Source organism: Pinus tabuliformis, chromosome 9, assembly GCF_031772625.1.
Source record: "Pinus tabuliformis cultivar Carrire ecotype Pingquan chromosome 9, CPIR1, whole genome shotgun sequence".
NCBI lineage: Eukaryota > Viridiplantae > Streptophyta > Pinopsida > Pinales > Pinaceae > Pinus > Pinus tabuliformis.
The window spans coordinates 1,024,272,611-1,024,298,461 of record NC_142307.1 but is presented as its reverse complement, the minus strand read 5'-3'; the positions used below and the strand labels follow the sequence as shown (position 1 = coordinate 1,024,298,461).

Sequence of the window (25,851 nt, the reverse complement as noted above, 5' to 3'; positions counted from 1 at the left end):
TACTTTCATTGAAAAAAATTATTCATGCTCGCTGATGAGTGAAATTTACATTCGAAACGTCAAAAGTTTCACACACTTACCATAGTTGAATTCCAGAAACAATAACCTAAAATCTATTATAAAATTCAAATAAAAAAACTAACTATTAAATAAAAAACTTATTTTATTATTAATATTTAAAAAAAATTCATATTTTTCTATTTCCTTATCATTTTTAATAAATTTTAAATATATAATATTAATAATAATTATAAAATATTAATAAATAAAATAGTTTGGTCTTATAAATTCAACCCTTTTCATAAAATTACCGAAACATTTAAACTTCACGAATTAAATAATTTACATTTATTTATGATTTTTAAAAATCTCTGCCGAATATTAAAAATAAAAAAAATCATTTTGTTCCAACTATACATAAAACATTTTGTTCAGTTATAACCTGCTTAATAAAGATAAATCGCAGGGCTAATATGAAAAGGGTGAGCAGCGTCGAGCGGTTTTGCGAGGATGCACGGGATTTCCGGAAAATGTCTGAGCAGATATCAACGACTAAAGCATGCTCACACCACACTCACTCTCATTGTAATAAATTGGACGTTATTGTTTATTATCACAATAACATAATGAAAGGGGAATCTTAGAAATTATGGGGGCTAGAAAACACAAAGAGGCCCACATGCAATTACGACAGATGAACTGTTGAAAGCAATGGGCGTCATTCAACATATATGCTCTGTCAAACCAAGGTTGAAGCCCGGGTTTGGACCCACCGACCTCTCCTTTTTACTAAAAAGCTTAAACCCTAGGACAATGGGTTTTACGTCAATGTTAAGCGAGGGTAAGGATAGAACAATCACAATCATTCCTCTTGAATTTTACACACATATATATTTTATTTATCAATAGTCAAATTTGAGACTCTTATGTCCACTTTTATAGCTGCTGCTCTGACCCACATTTGTGGCGTTTTAGATTTTGAAAGAGACATAAAACATAGAGGGGGTAGTGGTAAGAGTACCTATGTGCACAGGGCCCGGTTAATCGGCAGTCATATTATACTCCCAAAGCTAGTTCTGTTTTTGCATATTACCAAAAGCTGGCTCTGTTTTTGCAGTAGAAAGAAGTAGGGAATGGGCATGGAGAGGGAGAAAGAGAAGGCGTTTCCAGGAGGGCCACTGGGAGCAATTGTGGGAGGATATCCTCCTCCTGCTACCCCTGACGTAAACATTGAGCAACCAAGGACCCTGGACAAGATCAGAGAGAAGAGAAAATGCAGGGACACTGCCTTCCTTCTTCTCTTCATAGCATTCTTGGTTGGAATGGTGGTGAACTCTAGCTTTGGGTTTAACAGAGGAGACCCCCACAGGTAAGTTTTGGCATCTTCTTCACAATCTCTTCTATTCCTTGTCTACTTACTTAGATCCCAGCTCTAGCAGTGGTATCTGTGTTCGTTTTGCAAGTGAAGTGAAATAGCTACAAGTTTTGAGATTGTGATGGATGCTGTGTGTCTAGATCAGGGCCACATTTCAAATGTGCGTTCCTACATATTTAAGAAATAGTTGGTTCGATGTCTTTCCAGTATAGGGGTTTGGACACTGTAATCTGCTAGTGTGGTTTATGACTTGTATAGGACCTTAGATTTCGTTTAACATCCACGTTATGTCGAACCCACTTCATTACCTACAAACCTGTGGAATATGGTGTGTCTGATTCCCGTATCGAAGATATCCATATCTACTTTTGTGTCAATCCAGTGTATAATTGAAGGATTGTGATTTAAATTTGTACTATTGGTGAGGAATGGAGCAAATTACCCAGCAGGCGGTTATTGTGTATTAGACAGTGAGCTTCTTGGAGAGAATAGCTACCATCTAGTATATACCCAATGCAGTGCAAGCTGAGTAATTTTTTCCTTGGTCAATTGCTACCTGCTAACAACTACAAAAATTCTCATGGAAACAAAGGCATCTGTTGAGTTTTACTCAACACATCTCTGAATGACATGGAAGCACATCAGAGTTTTTGTGTGAAAAATGGAACAGGCTTGGAGTTAGATGGGTATCTTCACTTTTAAATCCTGATGATTTATCTCTCATTAGTGTCATTCAGCAAATCAGTGTCAATAAATTCTTGTTGCACGCTAGAATGCAATTTGTTGAATGTTCACCGAAACAAACAGTTGAGACAATAACCAATGAATGATTACATAATTTATTGCTTTTTGTTTTAAAAGTGTGACTGAAACAACTGCGAAATGATCCCATATCTGTATAACTTAAGCACTATATAATTTCTTGAAAGCCCTGCAAAGTGGGGAAATAGCTATATATATATTCTGCAATTACCTTTGTTGAAATTTCTGTACATTTTATATCAAGTAGAAGTAGTTATTATATCCCAAAGACAGCAAATCCAGAAGTCTTTCTTCCAAGAGTACAGCTATCGACTGAACCAGATAACCCAACAGGACAGTCAAGGATCAGACGACTAGATAAGATAGGATAATACGATTAATGTTTAATGAATGACCCTGAGAAGTAGGTCAACGGGTCAAACATATACTTTCACAATCAATGCAAAGTGGGAGTGTGAAAGCAGCTTTTAATGATCCTCTATCATAAACAGTAAAAGAGCTAAGTACAAAGTGAAGAGAATGAGTACCAAATGCGATGAGTGCAAAACTAAACAAAATCATGACAGGAAGAGAAGCTAGAGATCAAGGTTGGGTGGGTGTGTGTGTGTGTGTGTGTATGTGTGTGTGAGAGAGAGAGACTCCTCAATTAAGTCATCATTCATCATGAAGGGACCAATGCATTTGTCTAAGAATGTTGTTTGGAGCGTAACTTGGACCAATGGGCCCCGACTAGGTTGGGAGGAATCTTGGAAGGAGCCCTAGATTGAGGAGGGCCATTATTCTTGACATCCAAGGCTCAAGAGAAGAATCTTTGAATGGCGCATTGGTTGCTTGGTTGAACCTAGTGTGTGGAGAGGGAGCTCGGCTCTAGGAACTTGTAGAGTTGATTGTATGCTAGTATAGCAGTGTTTTTTTCTATAATCTAGAGCGAAATCTCCTTATGAGTCTTGAGGAAGTTGGTTAATTTGTTCATGGGGAGAGGGGGTTCAGGTGGGGACAATTGAGAGGGTAGCCCATAGTCTTACTAATCTAATGTCCAAAGTGATACATGTCTCTTCTTATAATTTGTTTCCATGCATAGAATAGACAATGTGGAAGAAAGAGGTGATCCCCCTTGTGGGCTCTAGCCAGGGGGGTCCTTGCAATCTATTTTTGAAAATCTCCCTCACAAATAGAGCACCTCTAGTCTAGATAAGAGAAGAAAGTGAGAAGGGGTCCCTTGAGTCCCAATAAAGGCAATAAAAACCTCCCTCTAATCTCAAAATAGATAGGACATCTTGATATGAGATGCTCCTTTGACTTCACTCTACTACAAGTGACATAGTTGGCAAGTCCTATTCGGGCGTATGATTTAGTGATTAGTGTGAACTCCAAGCTGATGAGAGCTTTGCTAAAATTGTCCAAAGGAGATAGTGCAAATGTACATCTAGTGTTTATGACTTTATGCAAGTGTAGCATAGGGCTATCTCTCAATCACATGACGTGCTTGGAATAAAAATCTATCTTGGCACTAACACATTGAAGGGGTGTGATCCAAGTATTTGGATATACTGCCTATATATGTCCTCTCTAATCACCTAGTTGAAGTCTTACTTAGTGAGTCTAAAGAGTTCGTTAATGGAAAGGCGATTAGGGGAAATGGGCATCGACTAAAGAAACCCTCCCAAAACCAGTAGCATACCTATCTAGCTTGGCCTACAAAAATAATATCCTTAGAAACATGGAGAGCAAGATAGGTGGAGTAAAGTTTGGATTTTGTGAAGGAAAGGGACGAATCTAAAGATGGCCTAAAGGAGAAAAGTATTGCTGGTAACTTGCATGGATGATAACCCTTGACTTGAAAATAGGATGGATGATATAGTGGGACCATGACAAAGGGAACCATGAACAGATAACACGATTAAGTAAATTAGCTTTGTGGGAGTAAAGAGAGTGGATCCTGGGGTTGAGTAACTTAGCATGAAAGCTAAGTTGCACAATACAAGGAAATATTTGTGTTTTTGAAATAGAAACATGTTGAAAAGGTGACCCCTCAAAAATTTGGAAATGGTGAAATACGACACACACACAATTTGTTATTTTAAAAATGACAGGCAATGTTCCACCATTACTTATATTGGGATCCTCATCATTAGTATTGCTCATTGCCTCTTGTCTAGTCTTTGCCTCTACCTTGATCCTTTAGGGACATCAATTAACACTACCAATTTTGATGAAGTTGCCTAAGCCAAGTCTTAAAATCTAGTAGAAAAAGGGTAACATGCATAATCAATGATTTTGGCTTGAGTGAAGGGTACGTTTTTGCTAAGACCATGACAGAGAAGTTCAACAATCAACTCTACCAACATTGAGGTATATAAAGGGATTTGTGCTACTGATTAAATGCTAGGCCCATATGCTCATTTGTGATTGAATCCAATGAAAATGCTACAATCCCGCTAGTCTTGAAATCTTGAACATTGTTGAGTCTATTGAATTTTGAATGTGATATGCAATTCTACTTTCATCATATGAATTCCAATGAGGTTGGAACGATTCTCAAACATCGTAAACAATTAATGATAATATTAAAAATTAAAGTAAAATTTGAACTTTTTCTTTAAGAACTTAACATTACCATTAATTGCCAACATTTTTGGTCAAAACTAGTAAAAAATTGAGTCAAACCAAGTTGAAATAGGTAGACGTAGTGTTGGAAATGCATCATACCAACACTGGTATGACTTGAAAACTTGTTTTCGTGACATGATTATATGGTCAGAAATGTGTTCCAAGGCCATACCATATGGGTTTTAAATGTTTTTTGCTTTTTTGTATGGAAATGAGCTTGGTACAACCCGCACAAGACATTTCTTGCCAAATAGCCCAAATGCTTTCCTTGTCAGTGGCCTAACTTAGTGCTTATGATCTCGATTCTCAATGACTCTCTTGATGGCATTTTGAGAGAAAATATGACAGGAGGAGGGGGGAGAGGTGATGTGGATGGAAGGTTGCTTGGGGATGTCATAAAGAGAGGTAGTATGTGAGATCAATGATTAGGGATCCAAAGTAGGAGGTACAATTGTTTTTCCTAGGGAAAGGTGTGCACCAAAAAGGCTTTAGGTGAACATAAGAGGAACACTATATAGACACTGTAGACACATGGAACATATTAGCTCAAGGTATCATCTTTTGTAAGTACTTTGATTCATAAATTATATTTCTCTGGCATATAGAATTAAAACAAACAACATAGTAGTAAATAATACTTAGAATCATGCTCTACAATGATGCATATTCAATTGCAAAGTATTTTCTAATGGAGCCATCACTTTCATTTTCGAATTTAGATTAAATTATTATAGTATCATATATGGATCTAAAAGTAGAAGTCAATAAAATTTCGTATAAATGGTTATAAACAATAATACAATAATGTGAATCAACATTGAAAGATGAGGACAATAAAGTTTCTTAGAAATAGCACATGTAAAGTATTGTTTTCTTTACACACACGTATATACCTTGTTGCCAAGATCCCATCCTTCAACTTGTAGACAAGAATGAGATTGTTGGCACCTTGTCAACCCCAAACAACAATTAACTCATGAAGTGCCCCATTCGACAATTGGCTCATGAAGGGTGAACATGTCACAAGTGGGATTTGACTTTGGGTTCCTTTCTATCAATTGAGCTAGAGCCAATTGACAATAAATATTTTTAATATTTTCAAAGTTTTAAGGTATTTGACTTAGGAGCCTTGGATCGAGTTTAAAAGTGCAATGGAGCATAACATTTAGTAATTTGTAAAACAATTCTTTACACAATTACTAGAAGGAAAATTAATCAATGAAACAGTGGAATGCTTATAAACTTAAGCGATATGTACATATTCAATTATGGAACTCTTCATAATATTCTTTTTAGTGCGTTTTGATTCATGTGTATATTCTACTCTACTTTGTAGTCAAGGTACAATATAATATACATGGTATCAAAGTCAAGTTTGCCAAGAGGCCTCAATTAAAGAGTGACTTTAGGAGAGTTGGATATAGCAATTCACTCTTCTAAATGCACTGTTAAGGACACCTATCATGAAAGGGGTATGCAACTCACTAGTAGAATATCACATTGTTGAGCTTGACTAGAGCACTTAGGCAAATTCCCTACGCACCCTTGTTTTTACATTTAGTTTGAATGGATTGTGATAAACATGCTAGCTATTCTGTTGAGTTTATTTGTATGCAAATTTGCACTGGCATTTACTGTGAAGTTATGTGAAGTAATAGAAGTTTTATAAATGTGCATGTACATGCTGGTCGATTTGTGGACCCAAGTAGTGTAGTTTGTTCTTAGATAGCTATATATACTAGATGTCATCAATAAATGCCAGCCACATGACAATTTATATTTAATCTTTTCTTTAGAGTCTAGGCTTTAGTGAGATTTTTATCAACTTCCTTACAATCATACAGATTTGTTTCCATATGCATCTTTTTGGCTTATCACAATAGCTAGAATAGTTCAATATCTGATTGTGTTCTTTATTGTTATGTTCTAGCATACAATCTAAATGTACATTCCCTTGTTTTGGTTAAGTAAAGAAAGACATGGAGGGTTCCTTGGCTATGCATGCACAACAACCAACAAGATGTTTTTTGTTGCAAGAAGGTATGCTAGTAGGTGTTGGGTTTAGTTTCTAAGATGTCTAGTTTCAACATGATATCAGAGTTAACTGTGTTATTTCTCAAAGTAATTAGGTAACATTGAAGCAAAATTATGTTCAATGAGGATCTCGCCCCCCTTACTTTAGGGGGGCTGGGGAGATTTATGCAAGAGTTGGTTTTGCTCATGAGAGTTAAGCTCACTGCATTTTGTTGTGATGTTGAGTCCCTTTCTGTGGGGACTTGCGATCATATGCTAACCCTTGTTGTTCATATGTTGTAATTCCCTTGAATCATGATGTACTTATTTGTTCTTTGAAGTAATATACGAAGCATGTAAAAAACAAAAATCAAGTTCTTGTGATTGAGTTGTTAGTAGCAATGTAGACATTCTTTTAGATTTTGAAGGTACAAAAACACAGAAACAATCATTTTGTCAAAGTCTCATAGGCCCATGGGATGATTTGATGGAAATGTATTTCACCTTTGAAAACTCAAAATGAAAATGTTACTGCGAGATACAAACTTACTTGATATCATGGAGGCGAGGAGAAGAAGGTGATCCCATACCATTATGAAATTAGCAAGTGTGAGGATGGTAAAGTTCTTGCTCAAATAATTATAAACTAATTGGCACTGTGGTTTTACATGCAGGTCATGCATCTACTTCACACATGTATGAATAAAGGTTGATATCGAGTAGCCTGTGATAAAGCATGACATTTTCCAATACAATAAGGTGGAAACCATTCCTTACCCTAGTCTTCTCTGACCTAACTCTGTTCCCAATCAGATGTGGGAAGAGGTATCCATGAATTTCATCACAGGTTTGCATCTCTTTGAGGCTAAGGGTGCTATCTTTGCGGTAATCAAATGTTTAACCAAGTATGACCATTTCATTTCTTTGACTCCTAAGTTTGTAGCTTTTGAGATTGCATATTTATTTTGTAAGCATGTCCATATGATCCATGGAATCCCTCACTACATCATGATGATAGGAATCTTCAATTTGTAAGTCACTTATGGCCAAAACTTATCAAGTTAGAAGGTTTCACTTTTGATTTGAGTGTTGCACATCACCCTCAAATATATGGGAAACCAAGTTAGTTAATGGGTACTTGGAGAGGTGTCTTTGGATGTACATGTTGATTTATGTAGCTTGGGAGGTACCCCACAACCCTGGGTACTAGGTTTGTGTGAGCTGGCACCACAAAAGGGCTTTGTGGGCGAAGAACCCAAGTAGTGGGTTTTGCACCCAAAGTTGTGGGCGTGAAACCAAGCATGGTTTTGATGGTTTGATCATTGTTGCAAGTGGAGCACTCTTAAAGGAACCAAGGGGTCCTAAGGCAACCATGGGAGTCTTGATCGAATGAGAGAAAATAATTTTTTATTTATATGAAGTGAGCTAATGATGAAAAGTTCAAGCCGACTTGGCTTGAGGAGTGCCCTAGAGAGGGCTAGACGTTGCACCCAAAGATCATATAAATAGAAGAGGAGACTCATTTGATCAATACACATCACAAGTGCAAAACATCAAAGAAGAAAGTGATCTGATCTAGTCGCAGCCTATTGGAGCTAACCTAAAGTGAAGAGAAGGATGAATTCTTGGTGTATCTCTTGTGAGTTGATTGGGCAGAGTGCTGGCCGAATTGAGAAGGCACTGTTGTGCAAATTTGGATGGTGTAATTCTCTGTTTTGCAGGCCAAAAATTTCTATGTCTTGGAGGTATGGCTGAGCCCTTGTGATACACTGTTTGGAGGGTCGTAAGGCCTGTTTTGGAGGACCGTAATACCAGGAAGGTAGTTGGAGGTATGCCGAGTTTCCTCAAGTGATAGTGCAAACGTTTTAGTGGGCAGAAGTGAGGGTTACTTGTGAGGTTTGTTTGAAGCCCTAGTTAGGGCTCACTTGTAGTTGTTACAGAGGCCTTAAAGGGAGGGCCGAAACCTTAGTGGATAGTGCACAGACCATGGGTATAGGGCACAAGGAAGTCATCCTATGAACAAGTATGTTGGTTGTCTTTCATGATGATGTTTTGCTAGGTTGATGAGTTCCATATTGGACATACTTGTATGGTGTGGAAATTGCAAGAAATTTGCTATTGCTAATGAAATCAAACTGAAATCAAGAGACATAAATTTCTTTTACTATTCTGCGGAAAGGAAAACACATGATAGAAACACATGCAATAACATGCAACCATTAAAACATAAGGAACACAATGATTTTACAGGGAACCCAACTGGGAAAAACCCCTCTGCTACTTTGCATTAATTCAAATGAGAATATGGATCAATTACAATGTCTTGCTTCAATCCTGAAGCACACCCTACACTGCAATTTTGATCTCCTGCTCACTGACCTGCTCTGACCAACACTTAGCCAATTCAAGCCTCAACCTTCCTCCTATTTCCTTGCGCAATCCTGGAGGAAATTAGCCCCTAAAAAATAGGAGAATTCCCTATTTCCTTGCGCAAATCCTGAAGGAATTGACCACCTGCTCAATGCAAAAACATTGTACACTCAACTAGTATACAATTGATAATTACAATGTGCCTTTTCCTCCACTCCAACTAGGCAATTTGAATTCCATGCATGACTGGGTTTATTTTTAGTAAATTGATCAGTTAACTGAGAGATCAATGAGTTAACAACTGTTATAACTACTCAATTGAACTCCTACTGACTCCACTAAAGACTAGAGCTCAGTTAACTGAGTTTAACTAACAATAACTCCACTAGATTGCTAAATTTTAGCAATCAACCCATGCACAACTCTACTTCTAGCTTATAACTTGAATTTACTGACTTAACTAGGAGACAAAGCCATGTCACTCCAACTAATTGCAATCCAAGTCATCCTGTTGATGTGGAAAATCGAATTTCTCCATTTGACTAAGGCACAAGTCAAATGGAGCCTTTCCTTGCTACAATTTAAACACTCTGTCTTAGCAAGAAAAGGGTTCTGTACCACACCTATCCTGCATCGGTGGAACTCAAATTTGCCTCTTGACAATGCCTTAGTCAAAATATCTGCATCTTACTCCTCGGTGGGAATGTACTGCAACATCATGATTCTTCTCTGCACAAAATCTCTCAAGTGATTGTACCTGATATCAATGTGCTTGGACTTGTCATGAAAAACTGGATTTTCAGAGAGTTTGATACAACTCTGATTATCACAGTAGGATCCATCTCTTGACTAAAAAGACCAACAAGAATTTTCCTCATCCATATGGCCTTGCATGCTGCCTGACTAGCAACCAATAACTTGGCCTCTGCTGAGTTGAGTGCTATAGATCTTTATTTCCTACTATACTAGGAAATAATTGCTGGCCCAACACTGAAGATATCTCTTCTTGTCTAATGGAATCCTTGCCCATTTTGCATCAGTGAAGCCTTGGAGCTTCACACCATCAGTGCTCCTGTATCATAGCCCAAAATATGTTGTGCCTCTGATGTATCTAAGCACATGTTTTGTTGCTTTGTAGTGAAGCTTGGCAGGCTTCACCATAAATTGACTCAGCTGATTAACTGCATAACATATGTTGGGCCTTGTGTTCACCAAAGACATCAAGGACCCCACCGACAATCTGTAGATGGTAGCATCTATGGCCTCTCCTATAGAGGCATCCTCGTTCCTCCAGTTGGTAGCTAGAGGATTGTTCATAGGCTTGCTGTCTTGCATATGAAATCTATGAAGTATTTCAGAGGTATACTTCCCCTGACCCACAAACAACTCTCCATCTCCCTGCCACACCTCCAAACCAAGGAAGTAGTGCATCAAGCCCATGTCCTTCATCTCGAACTCTCTTGCAAGGTCCTCCTTGCAAGACTGGATCAACTTCTCATCCCCTGTCAGTATCAAGTCATCTACATACAAGACTAGAATGAGCAATTTTCCATCTACCACAATGTAGTAGAGATTGGCATCTGCTTCACTCTTGGTGAAGCCCAATCCACTGAGATATGTGTCTATCCGAGTGTACCAAGCATGGGGTGCTTGCTTGAGACCATAAAGGGATCTCTTGAGTCTACACACATGTGTCTCCCTGTCAAATGCCTCAATTCCCCTAGGTTGCTCTCTGTAAATCTCTTCCTCAACAACTCCATTGAGGAAGGCGGTCTTCACATCCATCTGGTGGATCTTCCACCCCATTTGCGCAACTAATGCTAGAATGGTTATGATGGAGGAATATCTTGCCATAGGGGCAAATGTCTCCTCATAATCAACTCCCTCTACATGAGAGAAGCCTTTGGCCACAAATCTGGCCTTGTACTTCTTGATACTACCATCAGTTGCATGTTTCACTTTGTATATCCATCTGGAACCAACCACTGACTTGTTCTTTGGTCTTGGCACCACCTCTCATACATTGTTCTTCATGATGGAGTCATACTCCTCCACCATGGCATCTACCCACACTGGTTGGGAAATTGCCTCCTCAAATGAAGAAGGCTCAAAATCAATGAGTTCTGTCATAAGTGCCATATAACCAGTATACCTGTCTGGTGATCTCCTTTGCTTGCGCAAGGATGTAGGAGCTCCCACATGCTCCTATGCATCCTGCACCAACCTGTCAGCCTCTCTGGTTCTCTTCCTCCCCTCTGGAAGATTTTGGTTGAGTGGGTGCCTCCACTCGGCCTCCTTTCTGCTCCTCCACATGTGGCTGCTCCACAACATCTTGAAGCTCTGATTGAGGCTTCTCGTTTGGAGCTAGAAGCTCCTCGTTTGGTGCAATACTTAGATCTCACTCTAGAGAGCTTCTCATAGCCTTCTCCTCATCAAATATGACATCTCTCCTCATCACTGTCATCCTGAGTGAGGGAAAATACACCCGATAGTTATGAGGTGTCTTTGTGTATCCTACAAAGATCCCCATCTCAGCTATGGGCTCCAACTTTTTTTTGCTATCCTTAGAGACATGACAATAGATTGTGGCTCCAAAAATTCGAAAATGGGATACATCTGGCTTCCTCCCAGAGAAAGCTTCTTCGGGTGTGATCATGCCAAGTATTTTGTGAGGGCTTCGGTTCTGCAAATAAATTACTGTATTGCATGCTTCTGCCCATAGATATAGTGGCAGTCCCTGATCATGCAACATTGCTCTTGCAACCCCTACAATGCTTCTGTTTTTCCTCTCTGCCACCCCATTTTGTTGTGGGTTGTGGGGTGCAATCAGTTCTCTTCTAATGCCTTCCTTGGCACAAAATTCTTTGAAAGCATTAGACAAATTCTCCTCCATTATCACTTCTCAGGGATTTAATTTTCTGACCAGTCTCATTTTCAACCAATGTTATGAATTCAACAAATTTTGCAAACACTTCATCTTTCTTCTTCATAAAATAGATCCAACACTTGTGGGAAAAGTCATCTATGAAAATTACATAATACTTGTGTTTTGCAACTGAGACTGTAGAAAATGGTCCACACACATCTGAGTGGACTTGCTCCAAGATGGCTCCAAACTCTGCTATCTTGGCCCTGGAAGGAGGCTTTGACATATTTTCCAAGAGTGCATCCCTTGCAAACATCATGTTGGTCAAGGGTGCATTTTGGAAGTCCTGTGGTGATCTGTTGCATGATTTTCAAAGCTCCATGGTGTAGGTGACCCATGCGCCTATGCCAGAGTTCTCCAACATCTCGACTCTGAACATGTTCTACTTTGCTGCATAATGCAACACATGCATCCACCTCTAACTTGTATAGAAGCTTCACTCTAACACCAATTTGTTTTACTTGTCCAGTAGCAACATGCTTCAGATAAGCTTTCCCCTTACTGAACACCAGATCATAACCTATGTCCTCTAATACAGCGACAAAATCAAAATTTTCTTAATCCCAAGCACATACATTACATTTTTCAGGTGAAGATGGGAGCCTGAATCCCTCTTAAAGGTGACAGTACCAATCCCTTTGGTACTATACCTCTCATCATCTCCAAGTTCTATGTGTAATTTCAGGTCCTTCTCCTCTAGGCTGCTGAAGAACTCCTTAGATCTTGTCATATGAAATGAGGCACCAAAATATAAGTACCATACACTAGCCCGTACAGTACGTGCCATGCATGCAATGAGAGTGAAATCCAATTCGCATTGTGACACAAGAGCATCACCTCCTGCTCCTCCTGCAAGCTTCTTCCCAGATTTCTTGTGCGGACACTTGGTTGCATAGTGTCCATATTCATGGCAGTGAAAACATTTAATTTTGTTGAGGTCTTTCTTCTTGCCCTGGTTCTGGCTAGATTCTGCCTTGCCTTGGGCCTTCTTGCCCTTGGCTTTCTTTCCCTTGCTTGCCAAGGCAAAGTTTTCTTCCTCCTCAGCTCTGGATGTGACACCATCTCTAGTGTTTCTTTTGATCTCCTCCTGCACCAAATCAGCCCAAAGTCTCTCCCAATTTGGTAGCTTTTCTCTTCCATTAATTGAATCCTGATAGCTGTGCTAGGATTTCGGAAGGCCAAGGAGTGCTAAGCTCACAAGTTCGGATGATGGCACATTTTCTCCTACTCCTCCAAGTTCATCTCGAACCTGAGTGAATCTGGATAGGTATTGTGGAATGGTTTCATTTTTCTGCATTTAAATGCTCTTGAGTGTATCTCTCAATGCCAATTTCACGACATCGTTGCTTCTCTGGAAGAGATCTGTGAGAGTTTTTCACATTGCAAAAGGAGTCTCCTTTCCATGCAAGTTCGAAACCACATGATCTCTGGCACCCTCCAGAATAATCCTCTCGGCCTTCGCTGTGTCTTTCTTCCACTGAGCAAGTGCTTATGCATCTGATGTTTCAGAATATTAGTTTGTGTATATTTCCATACTCCATTGTCATCCAGGACAACTTCCATCCTGTCTTTCCAAGCATAAAAATTCGAGGTGCCCTCCAATGCATACTCAAGCCTCAATCTGTTGAAAGGCATTTTTCCTGCATTGAAGAGAATCTGCACCAAAAACTCTGCAAATTGAAATTTCTCTAAGAGAAGATCTGGAACAAGGTTTCTATGTAGTCTTCTGAAGCTCTGATACCATGTAGAAATTGTAAGAAATTTGCTACTGCTAATGAAATCGAACTGAAATCAAGAGACACAAATTTCTTCTACTATTTTGCGGAAAGGAAAACACATGATAGAAACACATGCAATAACATGCAACCATCAAAACACAAGGAACAAAATGATTTTACAGGGGAACCCAACTGGGAAAAACCCCTCCACTGCTTTACATTAATTCAGATGAGAATATGGATCAATTACAATGTCTTGCTTCAATCCTGAAGCACACCTTGCACTACAATTCTGATCTCCTACTCGCTGACTTGGTCTGACCAACACTTGGCCAAATCAAGCCTTAACCTTCCTCCTATTTCCTTGCGTAATCCTGGAGGAAATTAGCCCCTAAAAAATAGGAGAATTCCCTATTTCCTTGCGCAAATCCTGAAGGAATTGACCACCTTTTCAATGCAAAAACATTGTACACTCAACTAGTATACAATTGATAATTACAATGTGCTTTTTCCTCCACTCCAACTAGGCAATTCGAATTCCATGCATGATTGGGTTTATTTTTAGTAAATTGATTAGTTAACTGAGAGATCAGTGAGTTAACAACTGTTATAACTACTCAACTGAACTCCTACTGACTCCACTAAAGACTAGAGCTCAGTTAACTAAGTTTAACTAACAATAACTCCACTAGATTGCTAAATTTTAGCAATCAACCCATGCACAACTCTACTTCTAGCCTATAACTCAAATTTACTAACTTAACTAGGAGACAAAGCCATGTCACTCCAACTAACTGCAATCCAAGTCATCCTGTTGATGTGGAAAATCGAATTTCTCCATTTGACTAAGGCACAAGTCAAATGGAGCCTTTTCTTGCTACAATTTTAACATATGGCATCTTGTGTATAGTGTGGAGTGTTGTTAGAAAGTTGCTAGAAGAACCCTAAGTACATTCCCTTGTGAAGGACAATAAGGGCTGTTAATGGGCAGAATAGAGAAGCCCTAAGGGTTGATCTTTGGAGGAGCTAAAGGGTAGCCAAGAGGGCTAGTTATCAAGCCCTAGTTCATTGAGTTGCAGAGGTCATCTTGAATGATAAGTGGGTAGCCCCCAAGCCCTAAGTCTGTCATCTTTGGAGCAGTAGAGAGGCAAGTAGTGGGCAGTGTTGAAGTCCTTAAGTGCTGGTGTCTTTGAAGGAAGAAAGAGCAACTAGAGGGCAGAGTGTGTTGGGCCAAAGTTTAGTGACCTAAAGGAGCTATGATCATTGATAATGGTAGATTGTTGAGCTGTAGAAGGGAAGGCAAAGGACCACCAGATGTGTTCAAGGTATGTTGACTGAAAGGGGTTGTGGAGCGCTACATCAACAAGTAGGTCAATTGTACTTTGTTCAGGGTAGATTGGTCATCATAGTTGTTGATACCAAGCCCTAGTTATTGTCTTGTATCAGGGTTGATTGTAAGGGCCATGATCCCTGGTACGGGAGCCCTAAGATTGTTGTATTAAAGATTTGTAATATAACAAAGTTGGGTTGAAAAATGTCTTGTGTACTAGTTGATTCACTGTTGTGTTTATTCCTAAGTTGCACGAAACGGGGAAACGGAAACGAGTTTCCGAAACGGGAAGCGATACGAAACGCGACCTCCCCAAATTTTAGAAACGGGGAAACGCGAATATATATATATATATATATATATATATATATATATATATATATATATATAAAAAATATTTAAAAATTATTAATATATATATGTGCAATCATAAAGCATTAATGATACATTTACATTATATGATTATAATTTATTACATTTAAACATTAAGATTAAATTTACATCACATTTACTCATGAGTCATGAATAATCACATAATGAAAATAAAAATATAGGAACTGGAAAATCCAAAATCAGCCTTTATTTATATTAGTATATGAGACTGCAAGTACAATAAAGACTATAAGGCTGCAAGAACTATAGAGACAAGTCACAAAAGACTAATCCTCATCATAACAATCCTCATCAAAAATCGAAGCAGCAGAATGCTCAACAGTGGATGGTGGTGCTGAAGAAGATGATGCACCAATTCCACTTCCAGATTCGTCCTGAATATTCAGACAAACTGCTCTTTTATAACTTTAGAATAGGTTTCTAGAACATCCTGGAAACCCTAAAAAAATTTAAAAAAAAATTAAGAAAAAAAATAATTAAAAACAACTGTAATTTTGGGGAAACGTGGCCCGTACGGCCTGGAAACGTGTTTCCGGCCATACGGCCACGTTTCCGTTTCGGGAAACGTGGCCGTATGGCCGGAAACGCGTTTCCAGGCCGTACGGTACGTGGAAACACGTTTCGTTTCGTTTCCCCTGGGGAAACGACCCCTAGGGCCACGTTTCCTGCAACTTAGGTTTATTCCAATGTGCAAAGTAGAAGCGTTGTGGCATTTGAGTGTGTTTGTGATCGTGATTTTAGACTCAAACCAGATTCTTGAGTGTGGTGGAAAATCAATAGTACATAGGGGATAAGCTAATTAAATCGATGAGATGGTTACATTTGGTCAAACATTAGTATAATAATATGTATCACTCTACCACCAAAAATATTGCCCTAAGACATTAAATGGCTATGAACCCTTGCCAATTAGGACTAGGTCATTCAAGATAAAAATTCCTTGTCACAATTGTCACACTATAGGAAATGTAGGGCATTTTTATCATCCTAAAGAACAAGTTGTCCATGGCAATAATCAAGATGAAACAATAGGCTAGTTAACATTGAAAGATATTTTGAAATAAGAGATATGGTAGTTGTTTGGTTGTTATCCTACAAACAATCAACTTGTTGGCAACGAGGTAAAAACAAGCTTCAACAACCCGGATGCGGGTGGCAACAAGTTTACCAGCAATGGGCAGCTGGCATGATTATGCGACCTGGCAGGACGACCATACCGGATGGCTCTGCCATTCTTTAATGCCATTAAAGGCCGAAGGGACGCTATGGCAGTGGGGAGATGGGTTCGCGCGAGTGATTTTCATGGTGCTGTACGCAGGTTTGTTGGGTTTCGGAATGGCGGATTCCAGAGAATTCCGCTCAAGGAATTTCATTAATGCGCATCGGCTCCCGATAATGTGTGCCTGTGGTATTATAAGGCTCTGCGATGAGCAGAGAGGTGACTATAGTATTTCTGTAAGAGAGAGCGGAGGCAGAGGATACACCTTGGCTCAGTGGGCGGTCCATTGTTCCAGGCCGGAGACATTTGCAGTGGGCACTTGCAATTTAGTCCAGGAGTCTATTAGGAAGGTTCAGGGTGTTTACGCTCTGTGTGGGGAAACTGAGTGTCACACCGTCCATAGCCCTCAAGCTGCAAGGATTATGGCGCCAAGAAGACGTGGAACCCCGAGAAGAGGAGGGGTCTGGGGCATAAGCAGAAGGGAGGAGGCCCAAGCAAGGGCAATTCAACCTCTGGCTATGATTGAACCGCCGTCTTCTCCTTCAGAGGAGTCGGACCAGCAAGACAGTCAAATGCATACTTCCAGTTTTACATTCAAATGCCGGAAAAATCGATCCAAGGTGTCTCTGTTGATCACTGTAATTGCAACAGAGGAAGATGATGATGATTCTGAGAGCCAGGATAACGATGTTGGGGAGTTGGCTCAAGCCAGTATGACGCAAGAGAGGATGGAAATTGGCAATGAAAATCCTCCTCCGGGCGTTGTCAACTCTGAGGAGCATGTTCGTGTTCAGGGTCCGCCTCAACTGCCAGCATTTCCTCCGGATTCCCGCCAGCCAGTGAATGAAGCTGCAAATATTCCAGACTTTGACAACAACGCATAAGGTAAGCCTTCGAAGGCTAATTTTGCTGTTTTTGTTGCTGAACAATGACCAAGCCTTGGAGTTTTGGAGGGGTCTCATTCTTTCCGAGATGCCCAGTTTTTGTCTTGGGGGTAGAGGAAGGCCCAGATGTAGCAACATTTCCAGATTTCTGGAATCACCTATCATCCTACCCTCTTTTGGCTCAAGGATATTAGCAGCAAGGAGCGAGCAGAATGCAAAAGCCAGTTGGTGTCATAATTATGCTGCTGCTGTTTTTCCGGAGGAAGTTCTAATGCAACCGTTCTGTCCAGGCTCATTCCTATTTCTTCTATCTCTGTAAATCAGAGCCTTAAGTTCCTTTGTAATCAGGTAGCCTTGCGCACTTGTCAAGCTTTTCAGATGGAGGGTGACTCTGTTCATCCTCAGAGGCCAGTTCCTCTCTGTAAATATTTTTCTTTTTCTTAATATATTAGCTCAGTCTTTACATAGAAAAAAAAAAAAACAAGCTTCAACACAAGTTTTGTGGCCCATATAAAGTGTGAAAAAAGGTGTGTGATGTTGCTTATGTATGTTCCTGGGGAATACGCCATGATGTCTTCCATGTCTCCTACTTAAAAAGGAAGTTGGGCAATGATGTGGTTACTTAAATATAAATCCCTCTCTTAAATGAAGAAGACAAGCTAATACTAGAACCAAAGTGCATCCTTAAGATGAATGTGAAGAACCTCCATAGAAGGCGAATTGGAAAGTATAAGATCAAATGGATCCCAGAAAAGGAAACACTTTAATAATTTATAAGCCAAAAGCATTTGCATGGAAATATCTTAATCATAGTTGTTGTAATGTACCTCTCTTTTGAGTGGTCATTGATCCAAAAAAATTTCTTTTATCTTTTCATGCTTTAGACATAAATTATAAGAATGTGTTTAGTATAACTAGTTGACACATTACTTTATGAAACAAAGTGGTTTGAGGTCCAAACCTCACATCTTGCTCTCTATTATTCCAACAACTTAATCATAAAATGCATCCATATTTTCTTTTGGAGTCGTACCTCAAATATCACTTTGGAGGCCAAAAGGGAGGTTCTACTACCACATTTGGGCAATATGTTGCTTCTTCCAGATTCAAACGCATGTTTTTGCATATTTTGACCTATTCTTTTTTTCCATGGAAAAAATCGTAGTTCCATTTCATTAAAAACATGAAACAAAATTACATTTTGTATATACACATCTAGTGATGTGTATTCACTTGGATCTACCCAGATCCATATTATGGCAGTCCCTTTAGGACCTGATTTTTACATACCTGAATTTTCATAGAAGGATATAGTAGTTCCCGTCAAAAGAAGTTAAAAAAAAGAAAAGAAAAACTAGATATAGAGCTGTCCTGATAAGGAAACAATGTTTCCACATTCATCGAAATAATCAATATTAGAGAGGCTGAATCAGTTTACTACAACAGGTTGGCATTCTTCCATATAGGGACTGTGCTAGAACTGGAAGTAGTCAGCATTCCAGTACTCAGTGATCAACCAGAGTCCCCTATCCAACGCACTACCCGCTTTAGACAGCTGATCCGCAGTGACAGTTCCTTTCCCTGTAGATGTAGAGGCAAGAAAAAAAACCAAAAGTTTTCTGTAACCTCAATAATCCTCAACAATAGATGAGCAAGGAGGATGTTCTAAAACTGTTGAACCTCTTTTATCCAATTAATGATTAGCATGTAATCTCCAAAAACTTGTAATTGGTCACATCCTTTTTCCCTTGCAAAAGCCAGAAGGGACTTGCAAGCGAAAAGTTCTGCATAGTTGTAACTTGCTTGTCCCCCTCCGAAAACCCATTTGAACATAAAAAGAGTGGGTCGAGGAAAGGTTTAAAACAAAATCCCCACCGCAGGAATGGTGCCTCCGTGTGAGGCACCATCATAATAGGCCTACTGAAGAAAGTATCTGGCTCTTCTGCTACTATATGCAGAAGGTTTTCTAAATCTTTTGATTGTGGAAAAAAAACAAGAATAGAGAGACCCTCAGCTGCTCTACCCTATCAGGGAAGGAGGAAAGGTCATGAAAAATGGCCTTATTCTTGGCTAAGCAAATTCCCCAACATATAATGAGAGGAAGTGCTCTGAAGAATTTCGTTGCCATATTCTGCATCCAATCCCGCCACACCTCATCAATAAACTGACTCGTCCAAACACATGCTTGTCCCAGAAATGAACGACATGTATTCCATTTTGTACAATGAAAGGACATTCTAAAAACAGGTGTTCAGTGGTTTCTGCATTCATTTTGCGTAAAGAACACCATCCTGGCTCGATTTTATGGCGCTTTTGCATAACCTTCCAGGTTGGGGCTTTTTTCTCCAAGATACACCACATTAAAATGCGGGCATTTTGATTTCCAGACCCCTTTCTACCACCATTTCTGTTTAGGAAATTTTATTTTTTCCTAAGTCCAACTTTAGGAAATAGTTAAATAAATTAATATTCTGCTAAAGTGGCTGTCTTGTGGGTCCCTTTGCTAGCCTTAGCACTTAGGCAAAGAAAACCCTTACTTCTCTACTCCAATCAATACTCCTAGAGGAAGGTGTTCTCCACTACACCCAAATTCTCTCTAAGGTAAACAAATATGCTCCCTGGCAAAGCCTTGGTTAGAATGTCTGCCGTCTGCTCCTCTGTTGGTATGCATTGGAGTGTAAATATACTTCTCTGAACAATATCACTGATGTAATGATAAAGTATGTTGTTGTGCTTTGAGCGATAGTGGAATACTAGATTCTCAGAGAGCTTGATGCAACTTTGATTGTCACAGTGGATCACAACAGGCTCCAACTCCTATCTAAACAAGCCCACGAGAAGCTTCCTCAACCAAATAGCTTTGCACCTTGCCAAAATGGCAGTCGTGTACTCGGTCTTGGCTAAACTTAATGCAACTAATCTCTGCTTCCGGTTGAACCAAGAATAGCTGTCGATCCGACATTGAATGTGCATCTCGATGTGCTATTCCTTTCTGTGGAGCTCCCTGCCCAATGTGCATTCATGAAGCACTCAAGCCTCATTTCATCAACCTGTCTATAACACAATCCGTACTCTACTGTCCCCTTGAGATATCTAAATACATGCTTAGCAACAACCCAATGTGCTCTGGTAGGCTCGACCATCAATTGGCTCAAAGAGTTAACTGCAAAACATATGTTTGGTTGTGCGTTTACCAAATACATGAACGACCCAAATCAATTGATAGTAAAGCAAGGGATCTACTCGCTCCGATCTCGATGTATCCACCTTCCTCCAGTTTGTGACTAGAGGTGTGGTCATGGGGCTGCAATCCTGCATCTGAAACCTCCTTAGAATCTTCAGGGCATACTTTCCCTACCTCAAGATTATCTTTCCATCACTATGCCAAACCTCAAGCCCAAGGAAATAGTGCGTCAACCCCATATCCTTCATTTCAAACTCACCAGCAGGATCTTTCTTGCACTCATGGATTAGCTTATCTGTGCCTGTGAAAATCAGATCGTCCACATATAGCACCAAAGTAAGCGGCTCCCCTCCAACAACAATGTAGTAGAGGTTGGGGTCCACTTCACTCTTGGTGAAGTCCAATCCGTGAAGGTAACTGTTTATCCGAGCATACCATGCTCGTGGACACTGTTTGAGTCCATATAAGGCTCTCTTGAGTCTCGAATTCCTCTTGCCGCTCAATATGAATCTCCTCCTCAACAACCTCTTTTAGGAACACTGTTTTAACGTCCATTTGGTGGATCGTCTAGCGCATCAACGTTGTAATAGCCCTGATAGATGAAATATCTAGCCATTGGAGCAAAGGTCTCGTCATAATCGATCACTTCTACTTGCAAGAACCCCTTTGCCATGAATCTTACCATATATTTCTCAATGTTCCCATCATCCTCATGCTTGATCTTGTAGACCCAACGAGAGCCCACCACATATTTGCCCTCTAGCTTCGGTACCACTTTTTAGACATCATTCTTCATGATGGAGGCATACTCCTCTGCTAGGGCATCTCTCCACCCCTGTTGTGTGGCTTCCTCCTGATAAATGGAAGGCTTGACATCCAACAACTCGATCATAAGTGTCATATATCCTATGTACCTTTGTGGCTGTTTGCTTTGTCTAAACGATGTACTAAGAGCACCAACTTGCTCCCTTGCCTCCTAGATTGGCTGATCAGTCCATCTCGTTCTCCTTCTCCCTGTGCTGGGAGTCACTGCCTGAGTGGCTTCTACTCTCTCCTCCAACTGCATGTCCCCCCGTCCTTATGCTACTCAGCCTGCCCATTAACATGTACAGTTGTTGTTTGAGGTGTTGGCTGAGCTTCCTGCTTAGGAGCCTGTTGCTCCTCCTCTTGCACTGTAGCCTGCTCATGCTCTAAGGACTTACTTAAAGCCCTTCCTTCAAACTTCACATCTTTCCTAATGACTGTCTTGCTGAGTGCTGGTAAAAATATCCTGTACGCTTTGGATGTCTCGTTGTAGCCCACGAAGTTGCCCTTCTCTGCTATGGGTTCCAACTTCTTCCTTTTCTCATCTAGTACATGGTAGTATGATGTGATACATCTGGTTTCTTCCCTGTAAATGCCTCGTTTGGTGTAACTCGCTCCAACACTTTGTGTGGATTTCGGTTATGCAAGAAAACTACTATATTGCATGCCTCAGTCCAAAGAAAGGAAACCCGTTGTCATGCAACATGGCTTTGGCCATTCCAACTATAGCCCTGTTCTTGCACTCTGCCACCTTGTTTTGCTGAGGATTATATGGTGTAGTCAACTCCATTCTGATTCCCTCCTTGGCCCACAACTCCTTGAATGCGTTCGAGGTGTACTCCCCACCATTATTAGACCTTAGCGCCTTGATTTTCTTGCCAAACTGGTTCTCAACCAAGGTCTTGTACTCCATAAACTTTGAGAAGACTTCATCCTTCTTTTTCATGAAAAATATCTAGGTCTTCTTCAAGTGATCATCTATAAAGGTGACATAATACTTGTACCCACTGAGTGATACTGTAGAGAAAGTACCACAAACATCTGAACGAACAAGGTCCAAAATACCCTTGGCCCTGTTATCTCTGCTAGGAAAAGACGTTTTGGCATACTTGCCAAGTGTGTAGCCCTTGCACACCTCATGCTGATCCACACTACACTGTGGCAACCCTGTTGCTATCTCCTTGAGAATATTCAACGCATTATGGTGCAAATGTCCCATGTGCCTATGCCATAACTCCCCAAGTTCCGTGCTTGAGTCACGACTCCCTTTGTTGGTTAATGTTGTGGCTGTCTCAAACTGCAATTTATACACGCTCTTATGCCCAACCCCAGTATGCTTAGCCACCTTGGAGTCTGAGGGTTTTATGAAAAGGCTACCCTATCAGAAGATCACCTCGTACCCCTTATCCTCCAAAGCTGAAATTGAAACGAGGTTGTTCTTGAGCCCAGGTACGTAAAGGACATCTTTGAGATACAGAGGGTTTCCAGACTCCCTCTCAAATCGAATTGTACTAGTACCCTTGACCTGATACTTCCCATCATCTCCCATCTCAATGTTGAACTACATGTCCCTTTTTGACAGTTTTCTGAAATACTTCTTGTTTCCTGTCATATGATAGGACATACCACTGTCCACATACCATAAACTGGTAGCCACTGAGCTTGCCATGCAAGCAATGAGTGAAAACTCCTCCTCAAAATGAGAAGAGAACTCATCTATCTCTGCAAAGGCTGCTACTTGGTCCTTCTTGGACCCTTTCTTCCTATTAGGGCATTTAGTAGCATAATACCCAAACTAGTGGCACAAAAAGCACTTGATCTTGCCGATATCCTTTCTCTTCTTCTCGCCCTTGGTGCTTGGCTCTCCAACACCACTACTCTTTTTGCCCTTGGATCTGACCCCTTTGCTGGCTAGGGCAAAGTTCTTTTCGTCTTCTTTGGTCTTAACACAAGACCAAACTTGTCTGTGAATCTCCTCTTGGACACAACCACCCCATAGCTCCCAATCTGGAAGCTTTTCTCTAGCACAAATCCCATCTGTTAAGGCTTGCCACGATTTGGTGAAACCCATCAGGGCAAAATTTACCAAATCCCTATCTGGAACTGTCTCAACCACACCAACCAACTCTTCCCATAATTAGGTACACTTGGTGAGGTAAGGCACCACAAAATTTGATTTGAACATTTTAATATTCTCGAGCTTGTCCTTCAGTACCAGCTTTCTGGCCTTGCCCGGACCTTGATAGAGACCAATGATGGCTGTCCACATGGCTTTGGCTCTCTTCTTCCTAGTTAGGTGAGGATAATGTGGTCTTTGACTCCCTGCAAGATGATTCTTCTTGCCTTGTCATCCTTCTTGTTATTCTTGTTATGTGAAGCCAATTGTTGAGGGTCAGTGGGTGCAGCTAGGACATTATCAACAAACTCCCATACCCCTTGCTCCTCCATCACCACTGCTATCCTTTCACACCACGAATAGAAGTTGGACGCATTGTCCAATTTGACTTCAAATATGAGACTGTGATACGTCATTCTGCCAATTCGCACTGCTCAAAACAAATTTCACTGCCCAGAAACCCTAGCGGCCAAATCGATTGATAAACTCGCTCCCTCTGAATCGCAGAACCTGCTCCTGAAGATAAAAGCTATGTTTGATCTTCAATCAGAGGCTATGCTTTGATACTGTGTTAGATTTCCTTAAAACCCAGTAATTGATTCACAATTTCAAAGTTTAAAACCAGAAAAACAAACAATTGTTGCACTGGAAACTTAAATTGCCAATACACTGAGTTTTCTAACTTAGCATGTTTAAGGGAAAATAAATAAATCTGGAGACAAACACATTCAACACATAGAACACAAGATATACTCAGGAAACCCCAACTTGGGGAAAACCTGCGACTTTCTGTGTCTTTTTATTATCTTCAGCAAAAGGGTTTTCTTCATAAAAATACAGCAAGGGAGAACTTCCCTTTCATCATAGGAAAACAACTGATCTACGTACAAGATAACTCGATCTTTCTTCTGTGCACTTGATCTGTTGAAAGACCATGCAAATCTAACTATCTGCACACACGTGCAAGTGCAACTCTGTCCTCCTTGCGCACATGTGCGAACTAGAGACTGCACAAATGTTGCCTGAGCTGAGGCAATTCATCCTTCACTCGATCTCTTCCTCCTGGATGCTGAACCACTGCGATGTACTGAACCCTAGTCTTTTCCTTTTGCTGATTTGACACACTGCTTGTGCTCAACTGACTGGCCACTTACTCGCTCTATCTCCTCTTATAATTTCGACCTCAACCCTAACATCTCTCTCAATGGCTGAGATTAAATTGTGATGAAGGGCTAAGATTAAATCATAAGTTAACTTAGAAATTTTTAATTTTTCCTAAGTCCAACTTTAGGAAATAATTAAATAAATTAATATTCTGCTAAAGTGGCTGTCTTGTGGGTCCCTCTGCTAGCCTTAACACTTAGGCAAGCAGAACCCTTACTTCTCTACTCCAATCAACACCTGTTCCATTCCTCATGGAAGCCATGATCTAGCTCCAGATCTCCTACCAATTTCCACCCTTGCCTCCAAATATAAGAATGTGTTGGGTTATCTATATGAGACAATCTAGAGGTCCCTCTGTCCTGTAGATAGTCTATTAAAGGTTGTGACAGCCTGTGTCTTTCACTGCTTCCTGGCCATGGATCCACTCTGATTTGAACTTTATGGCCATTTCCCACTTTCCATGCCAGGCCAGAGTCTCAATTAGATCAAAATAAGTTAAAACAGCTCCCAGATAACAGAAATATTAGCCCGAGGTTTTTCCCTGCAATCTGATCCACTCTTAAATAAAGCTTGGTGCAATATATTTCTGGTAGACCATAGTGGACCAGGGACTATGAGTTGATAGCAAATGCCAACCACATTTTCCTGCCAACGCTTTACAAAACTTGAAGATGTTTTTTAGACCCCATCCTCCAGGGAGTTTTGGTGCTGCAATGTGATTCCATTTGATCCAAGGAAGTACAAAGTGCTTCTTAGTACCAGCACAGAGAAACTTTAAGCATATCCTTCTAGCCTTTTCAATGTTGCCTTTTGGAATCCAGGCCAACGACATCCAGTAGACTGGGATTGCTTCCAAGACAGATTTTACAAGAACTAGCCAACCCGCTCTTGAAAGCCACCTGAGGTTCCACCCTTTTAGTCTCTTCTCCAATTTTGCTATTAGCTAGAGCCAATCCTCCTTTTTGTAGCAATTTGGTTTCAGG

At 40.2% G+C, this 25,851-nt stretch overlaps 1 protein-coding gene across 1 annotated transcript in view; it reads left to right on the top strand.

Annotated features, from left to right (window-relative positions):
• The first annotated feature begins 990 nt into the window (after window positions 1-990).
• Window positions 991-25,851, top strand: part of LOC149152194 (choline transporter protein 1-like) — a 119,450-nt gene continuing 94,589 nt past the window's right edge. The window contains exon 1 of the mRNA XM_089445092.1: window positions 991-1,369. Within this exon, the coding sequence (XP_089301218.1) occupies window positions 1,134-1,369 (236 nt within the window). The 5' untranslated portion in view covers window positions 991-1,133. The remainder of the gene's footprint in view (window positions 1,370-25,851) is intronic.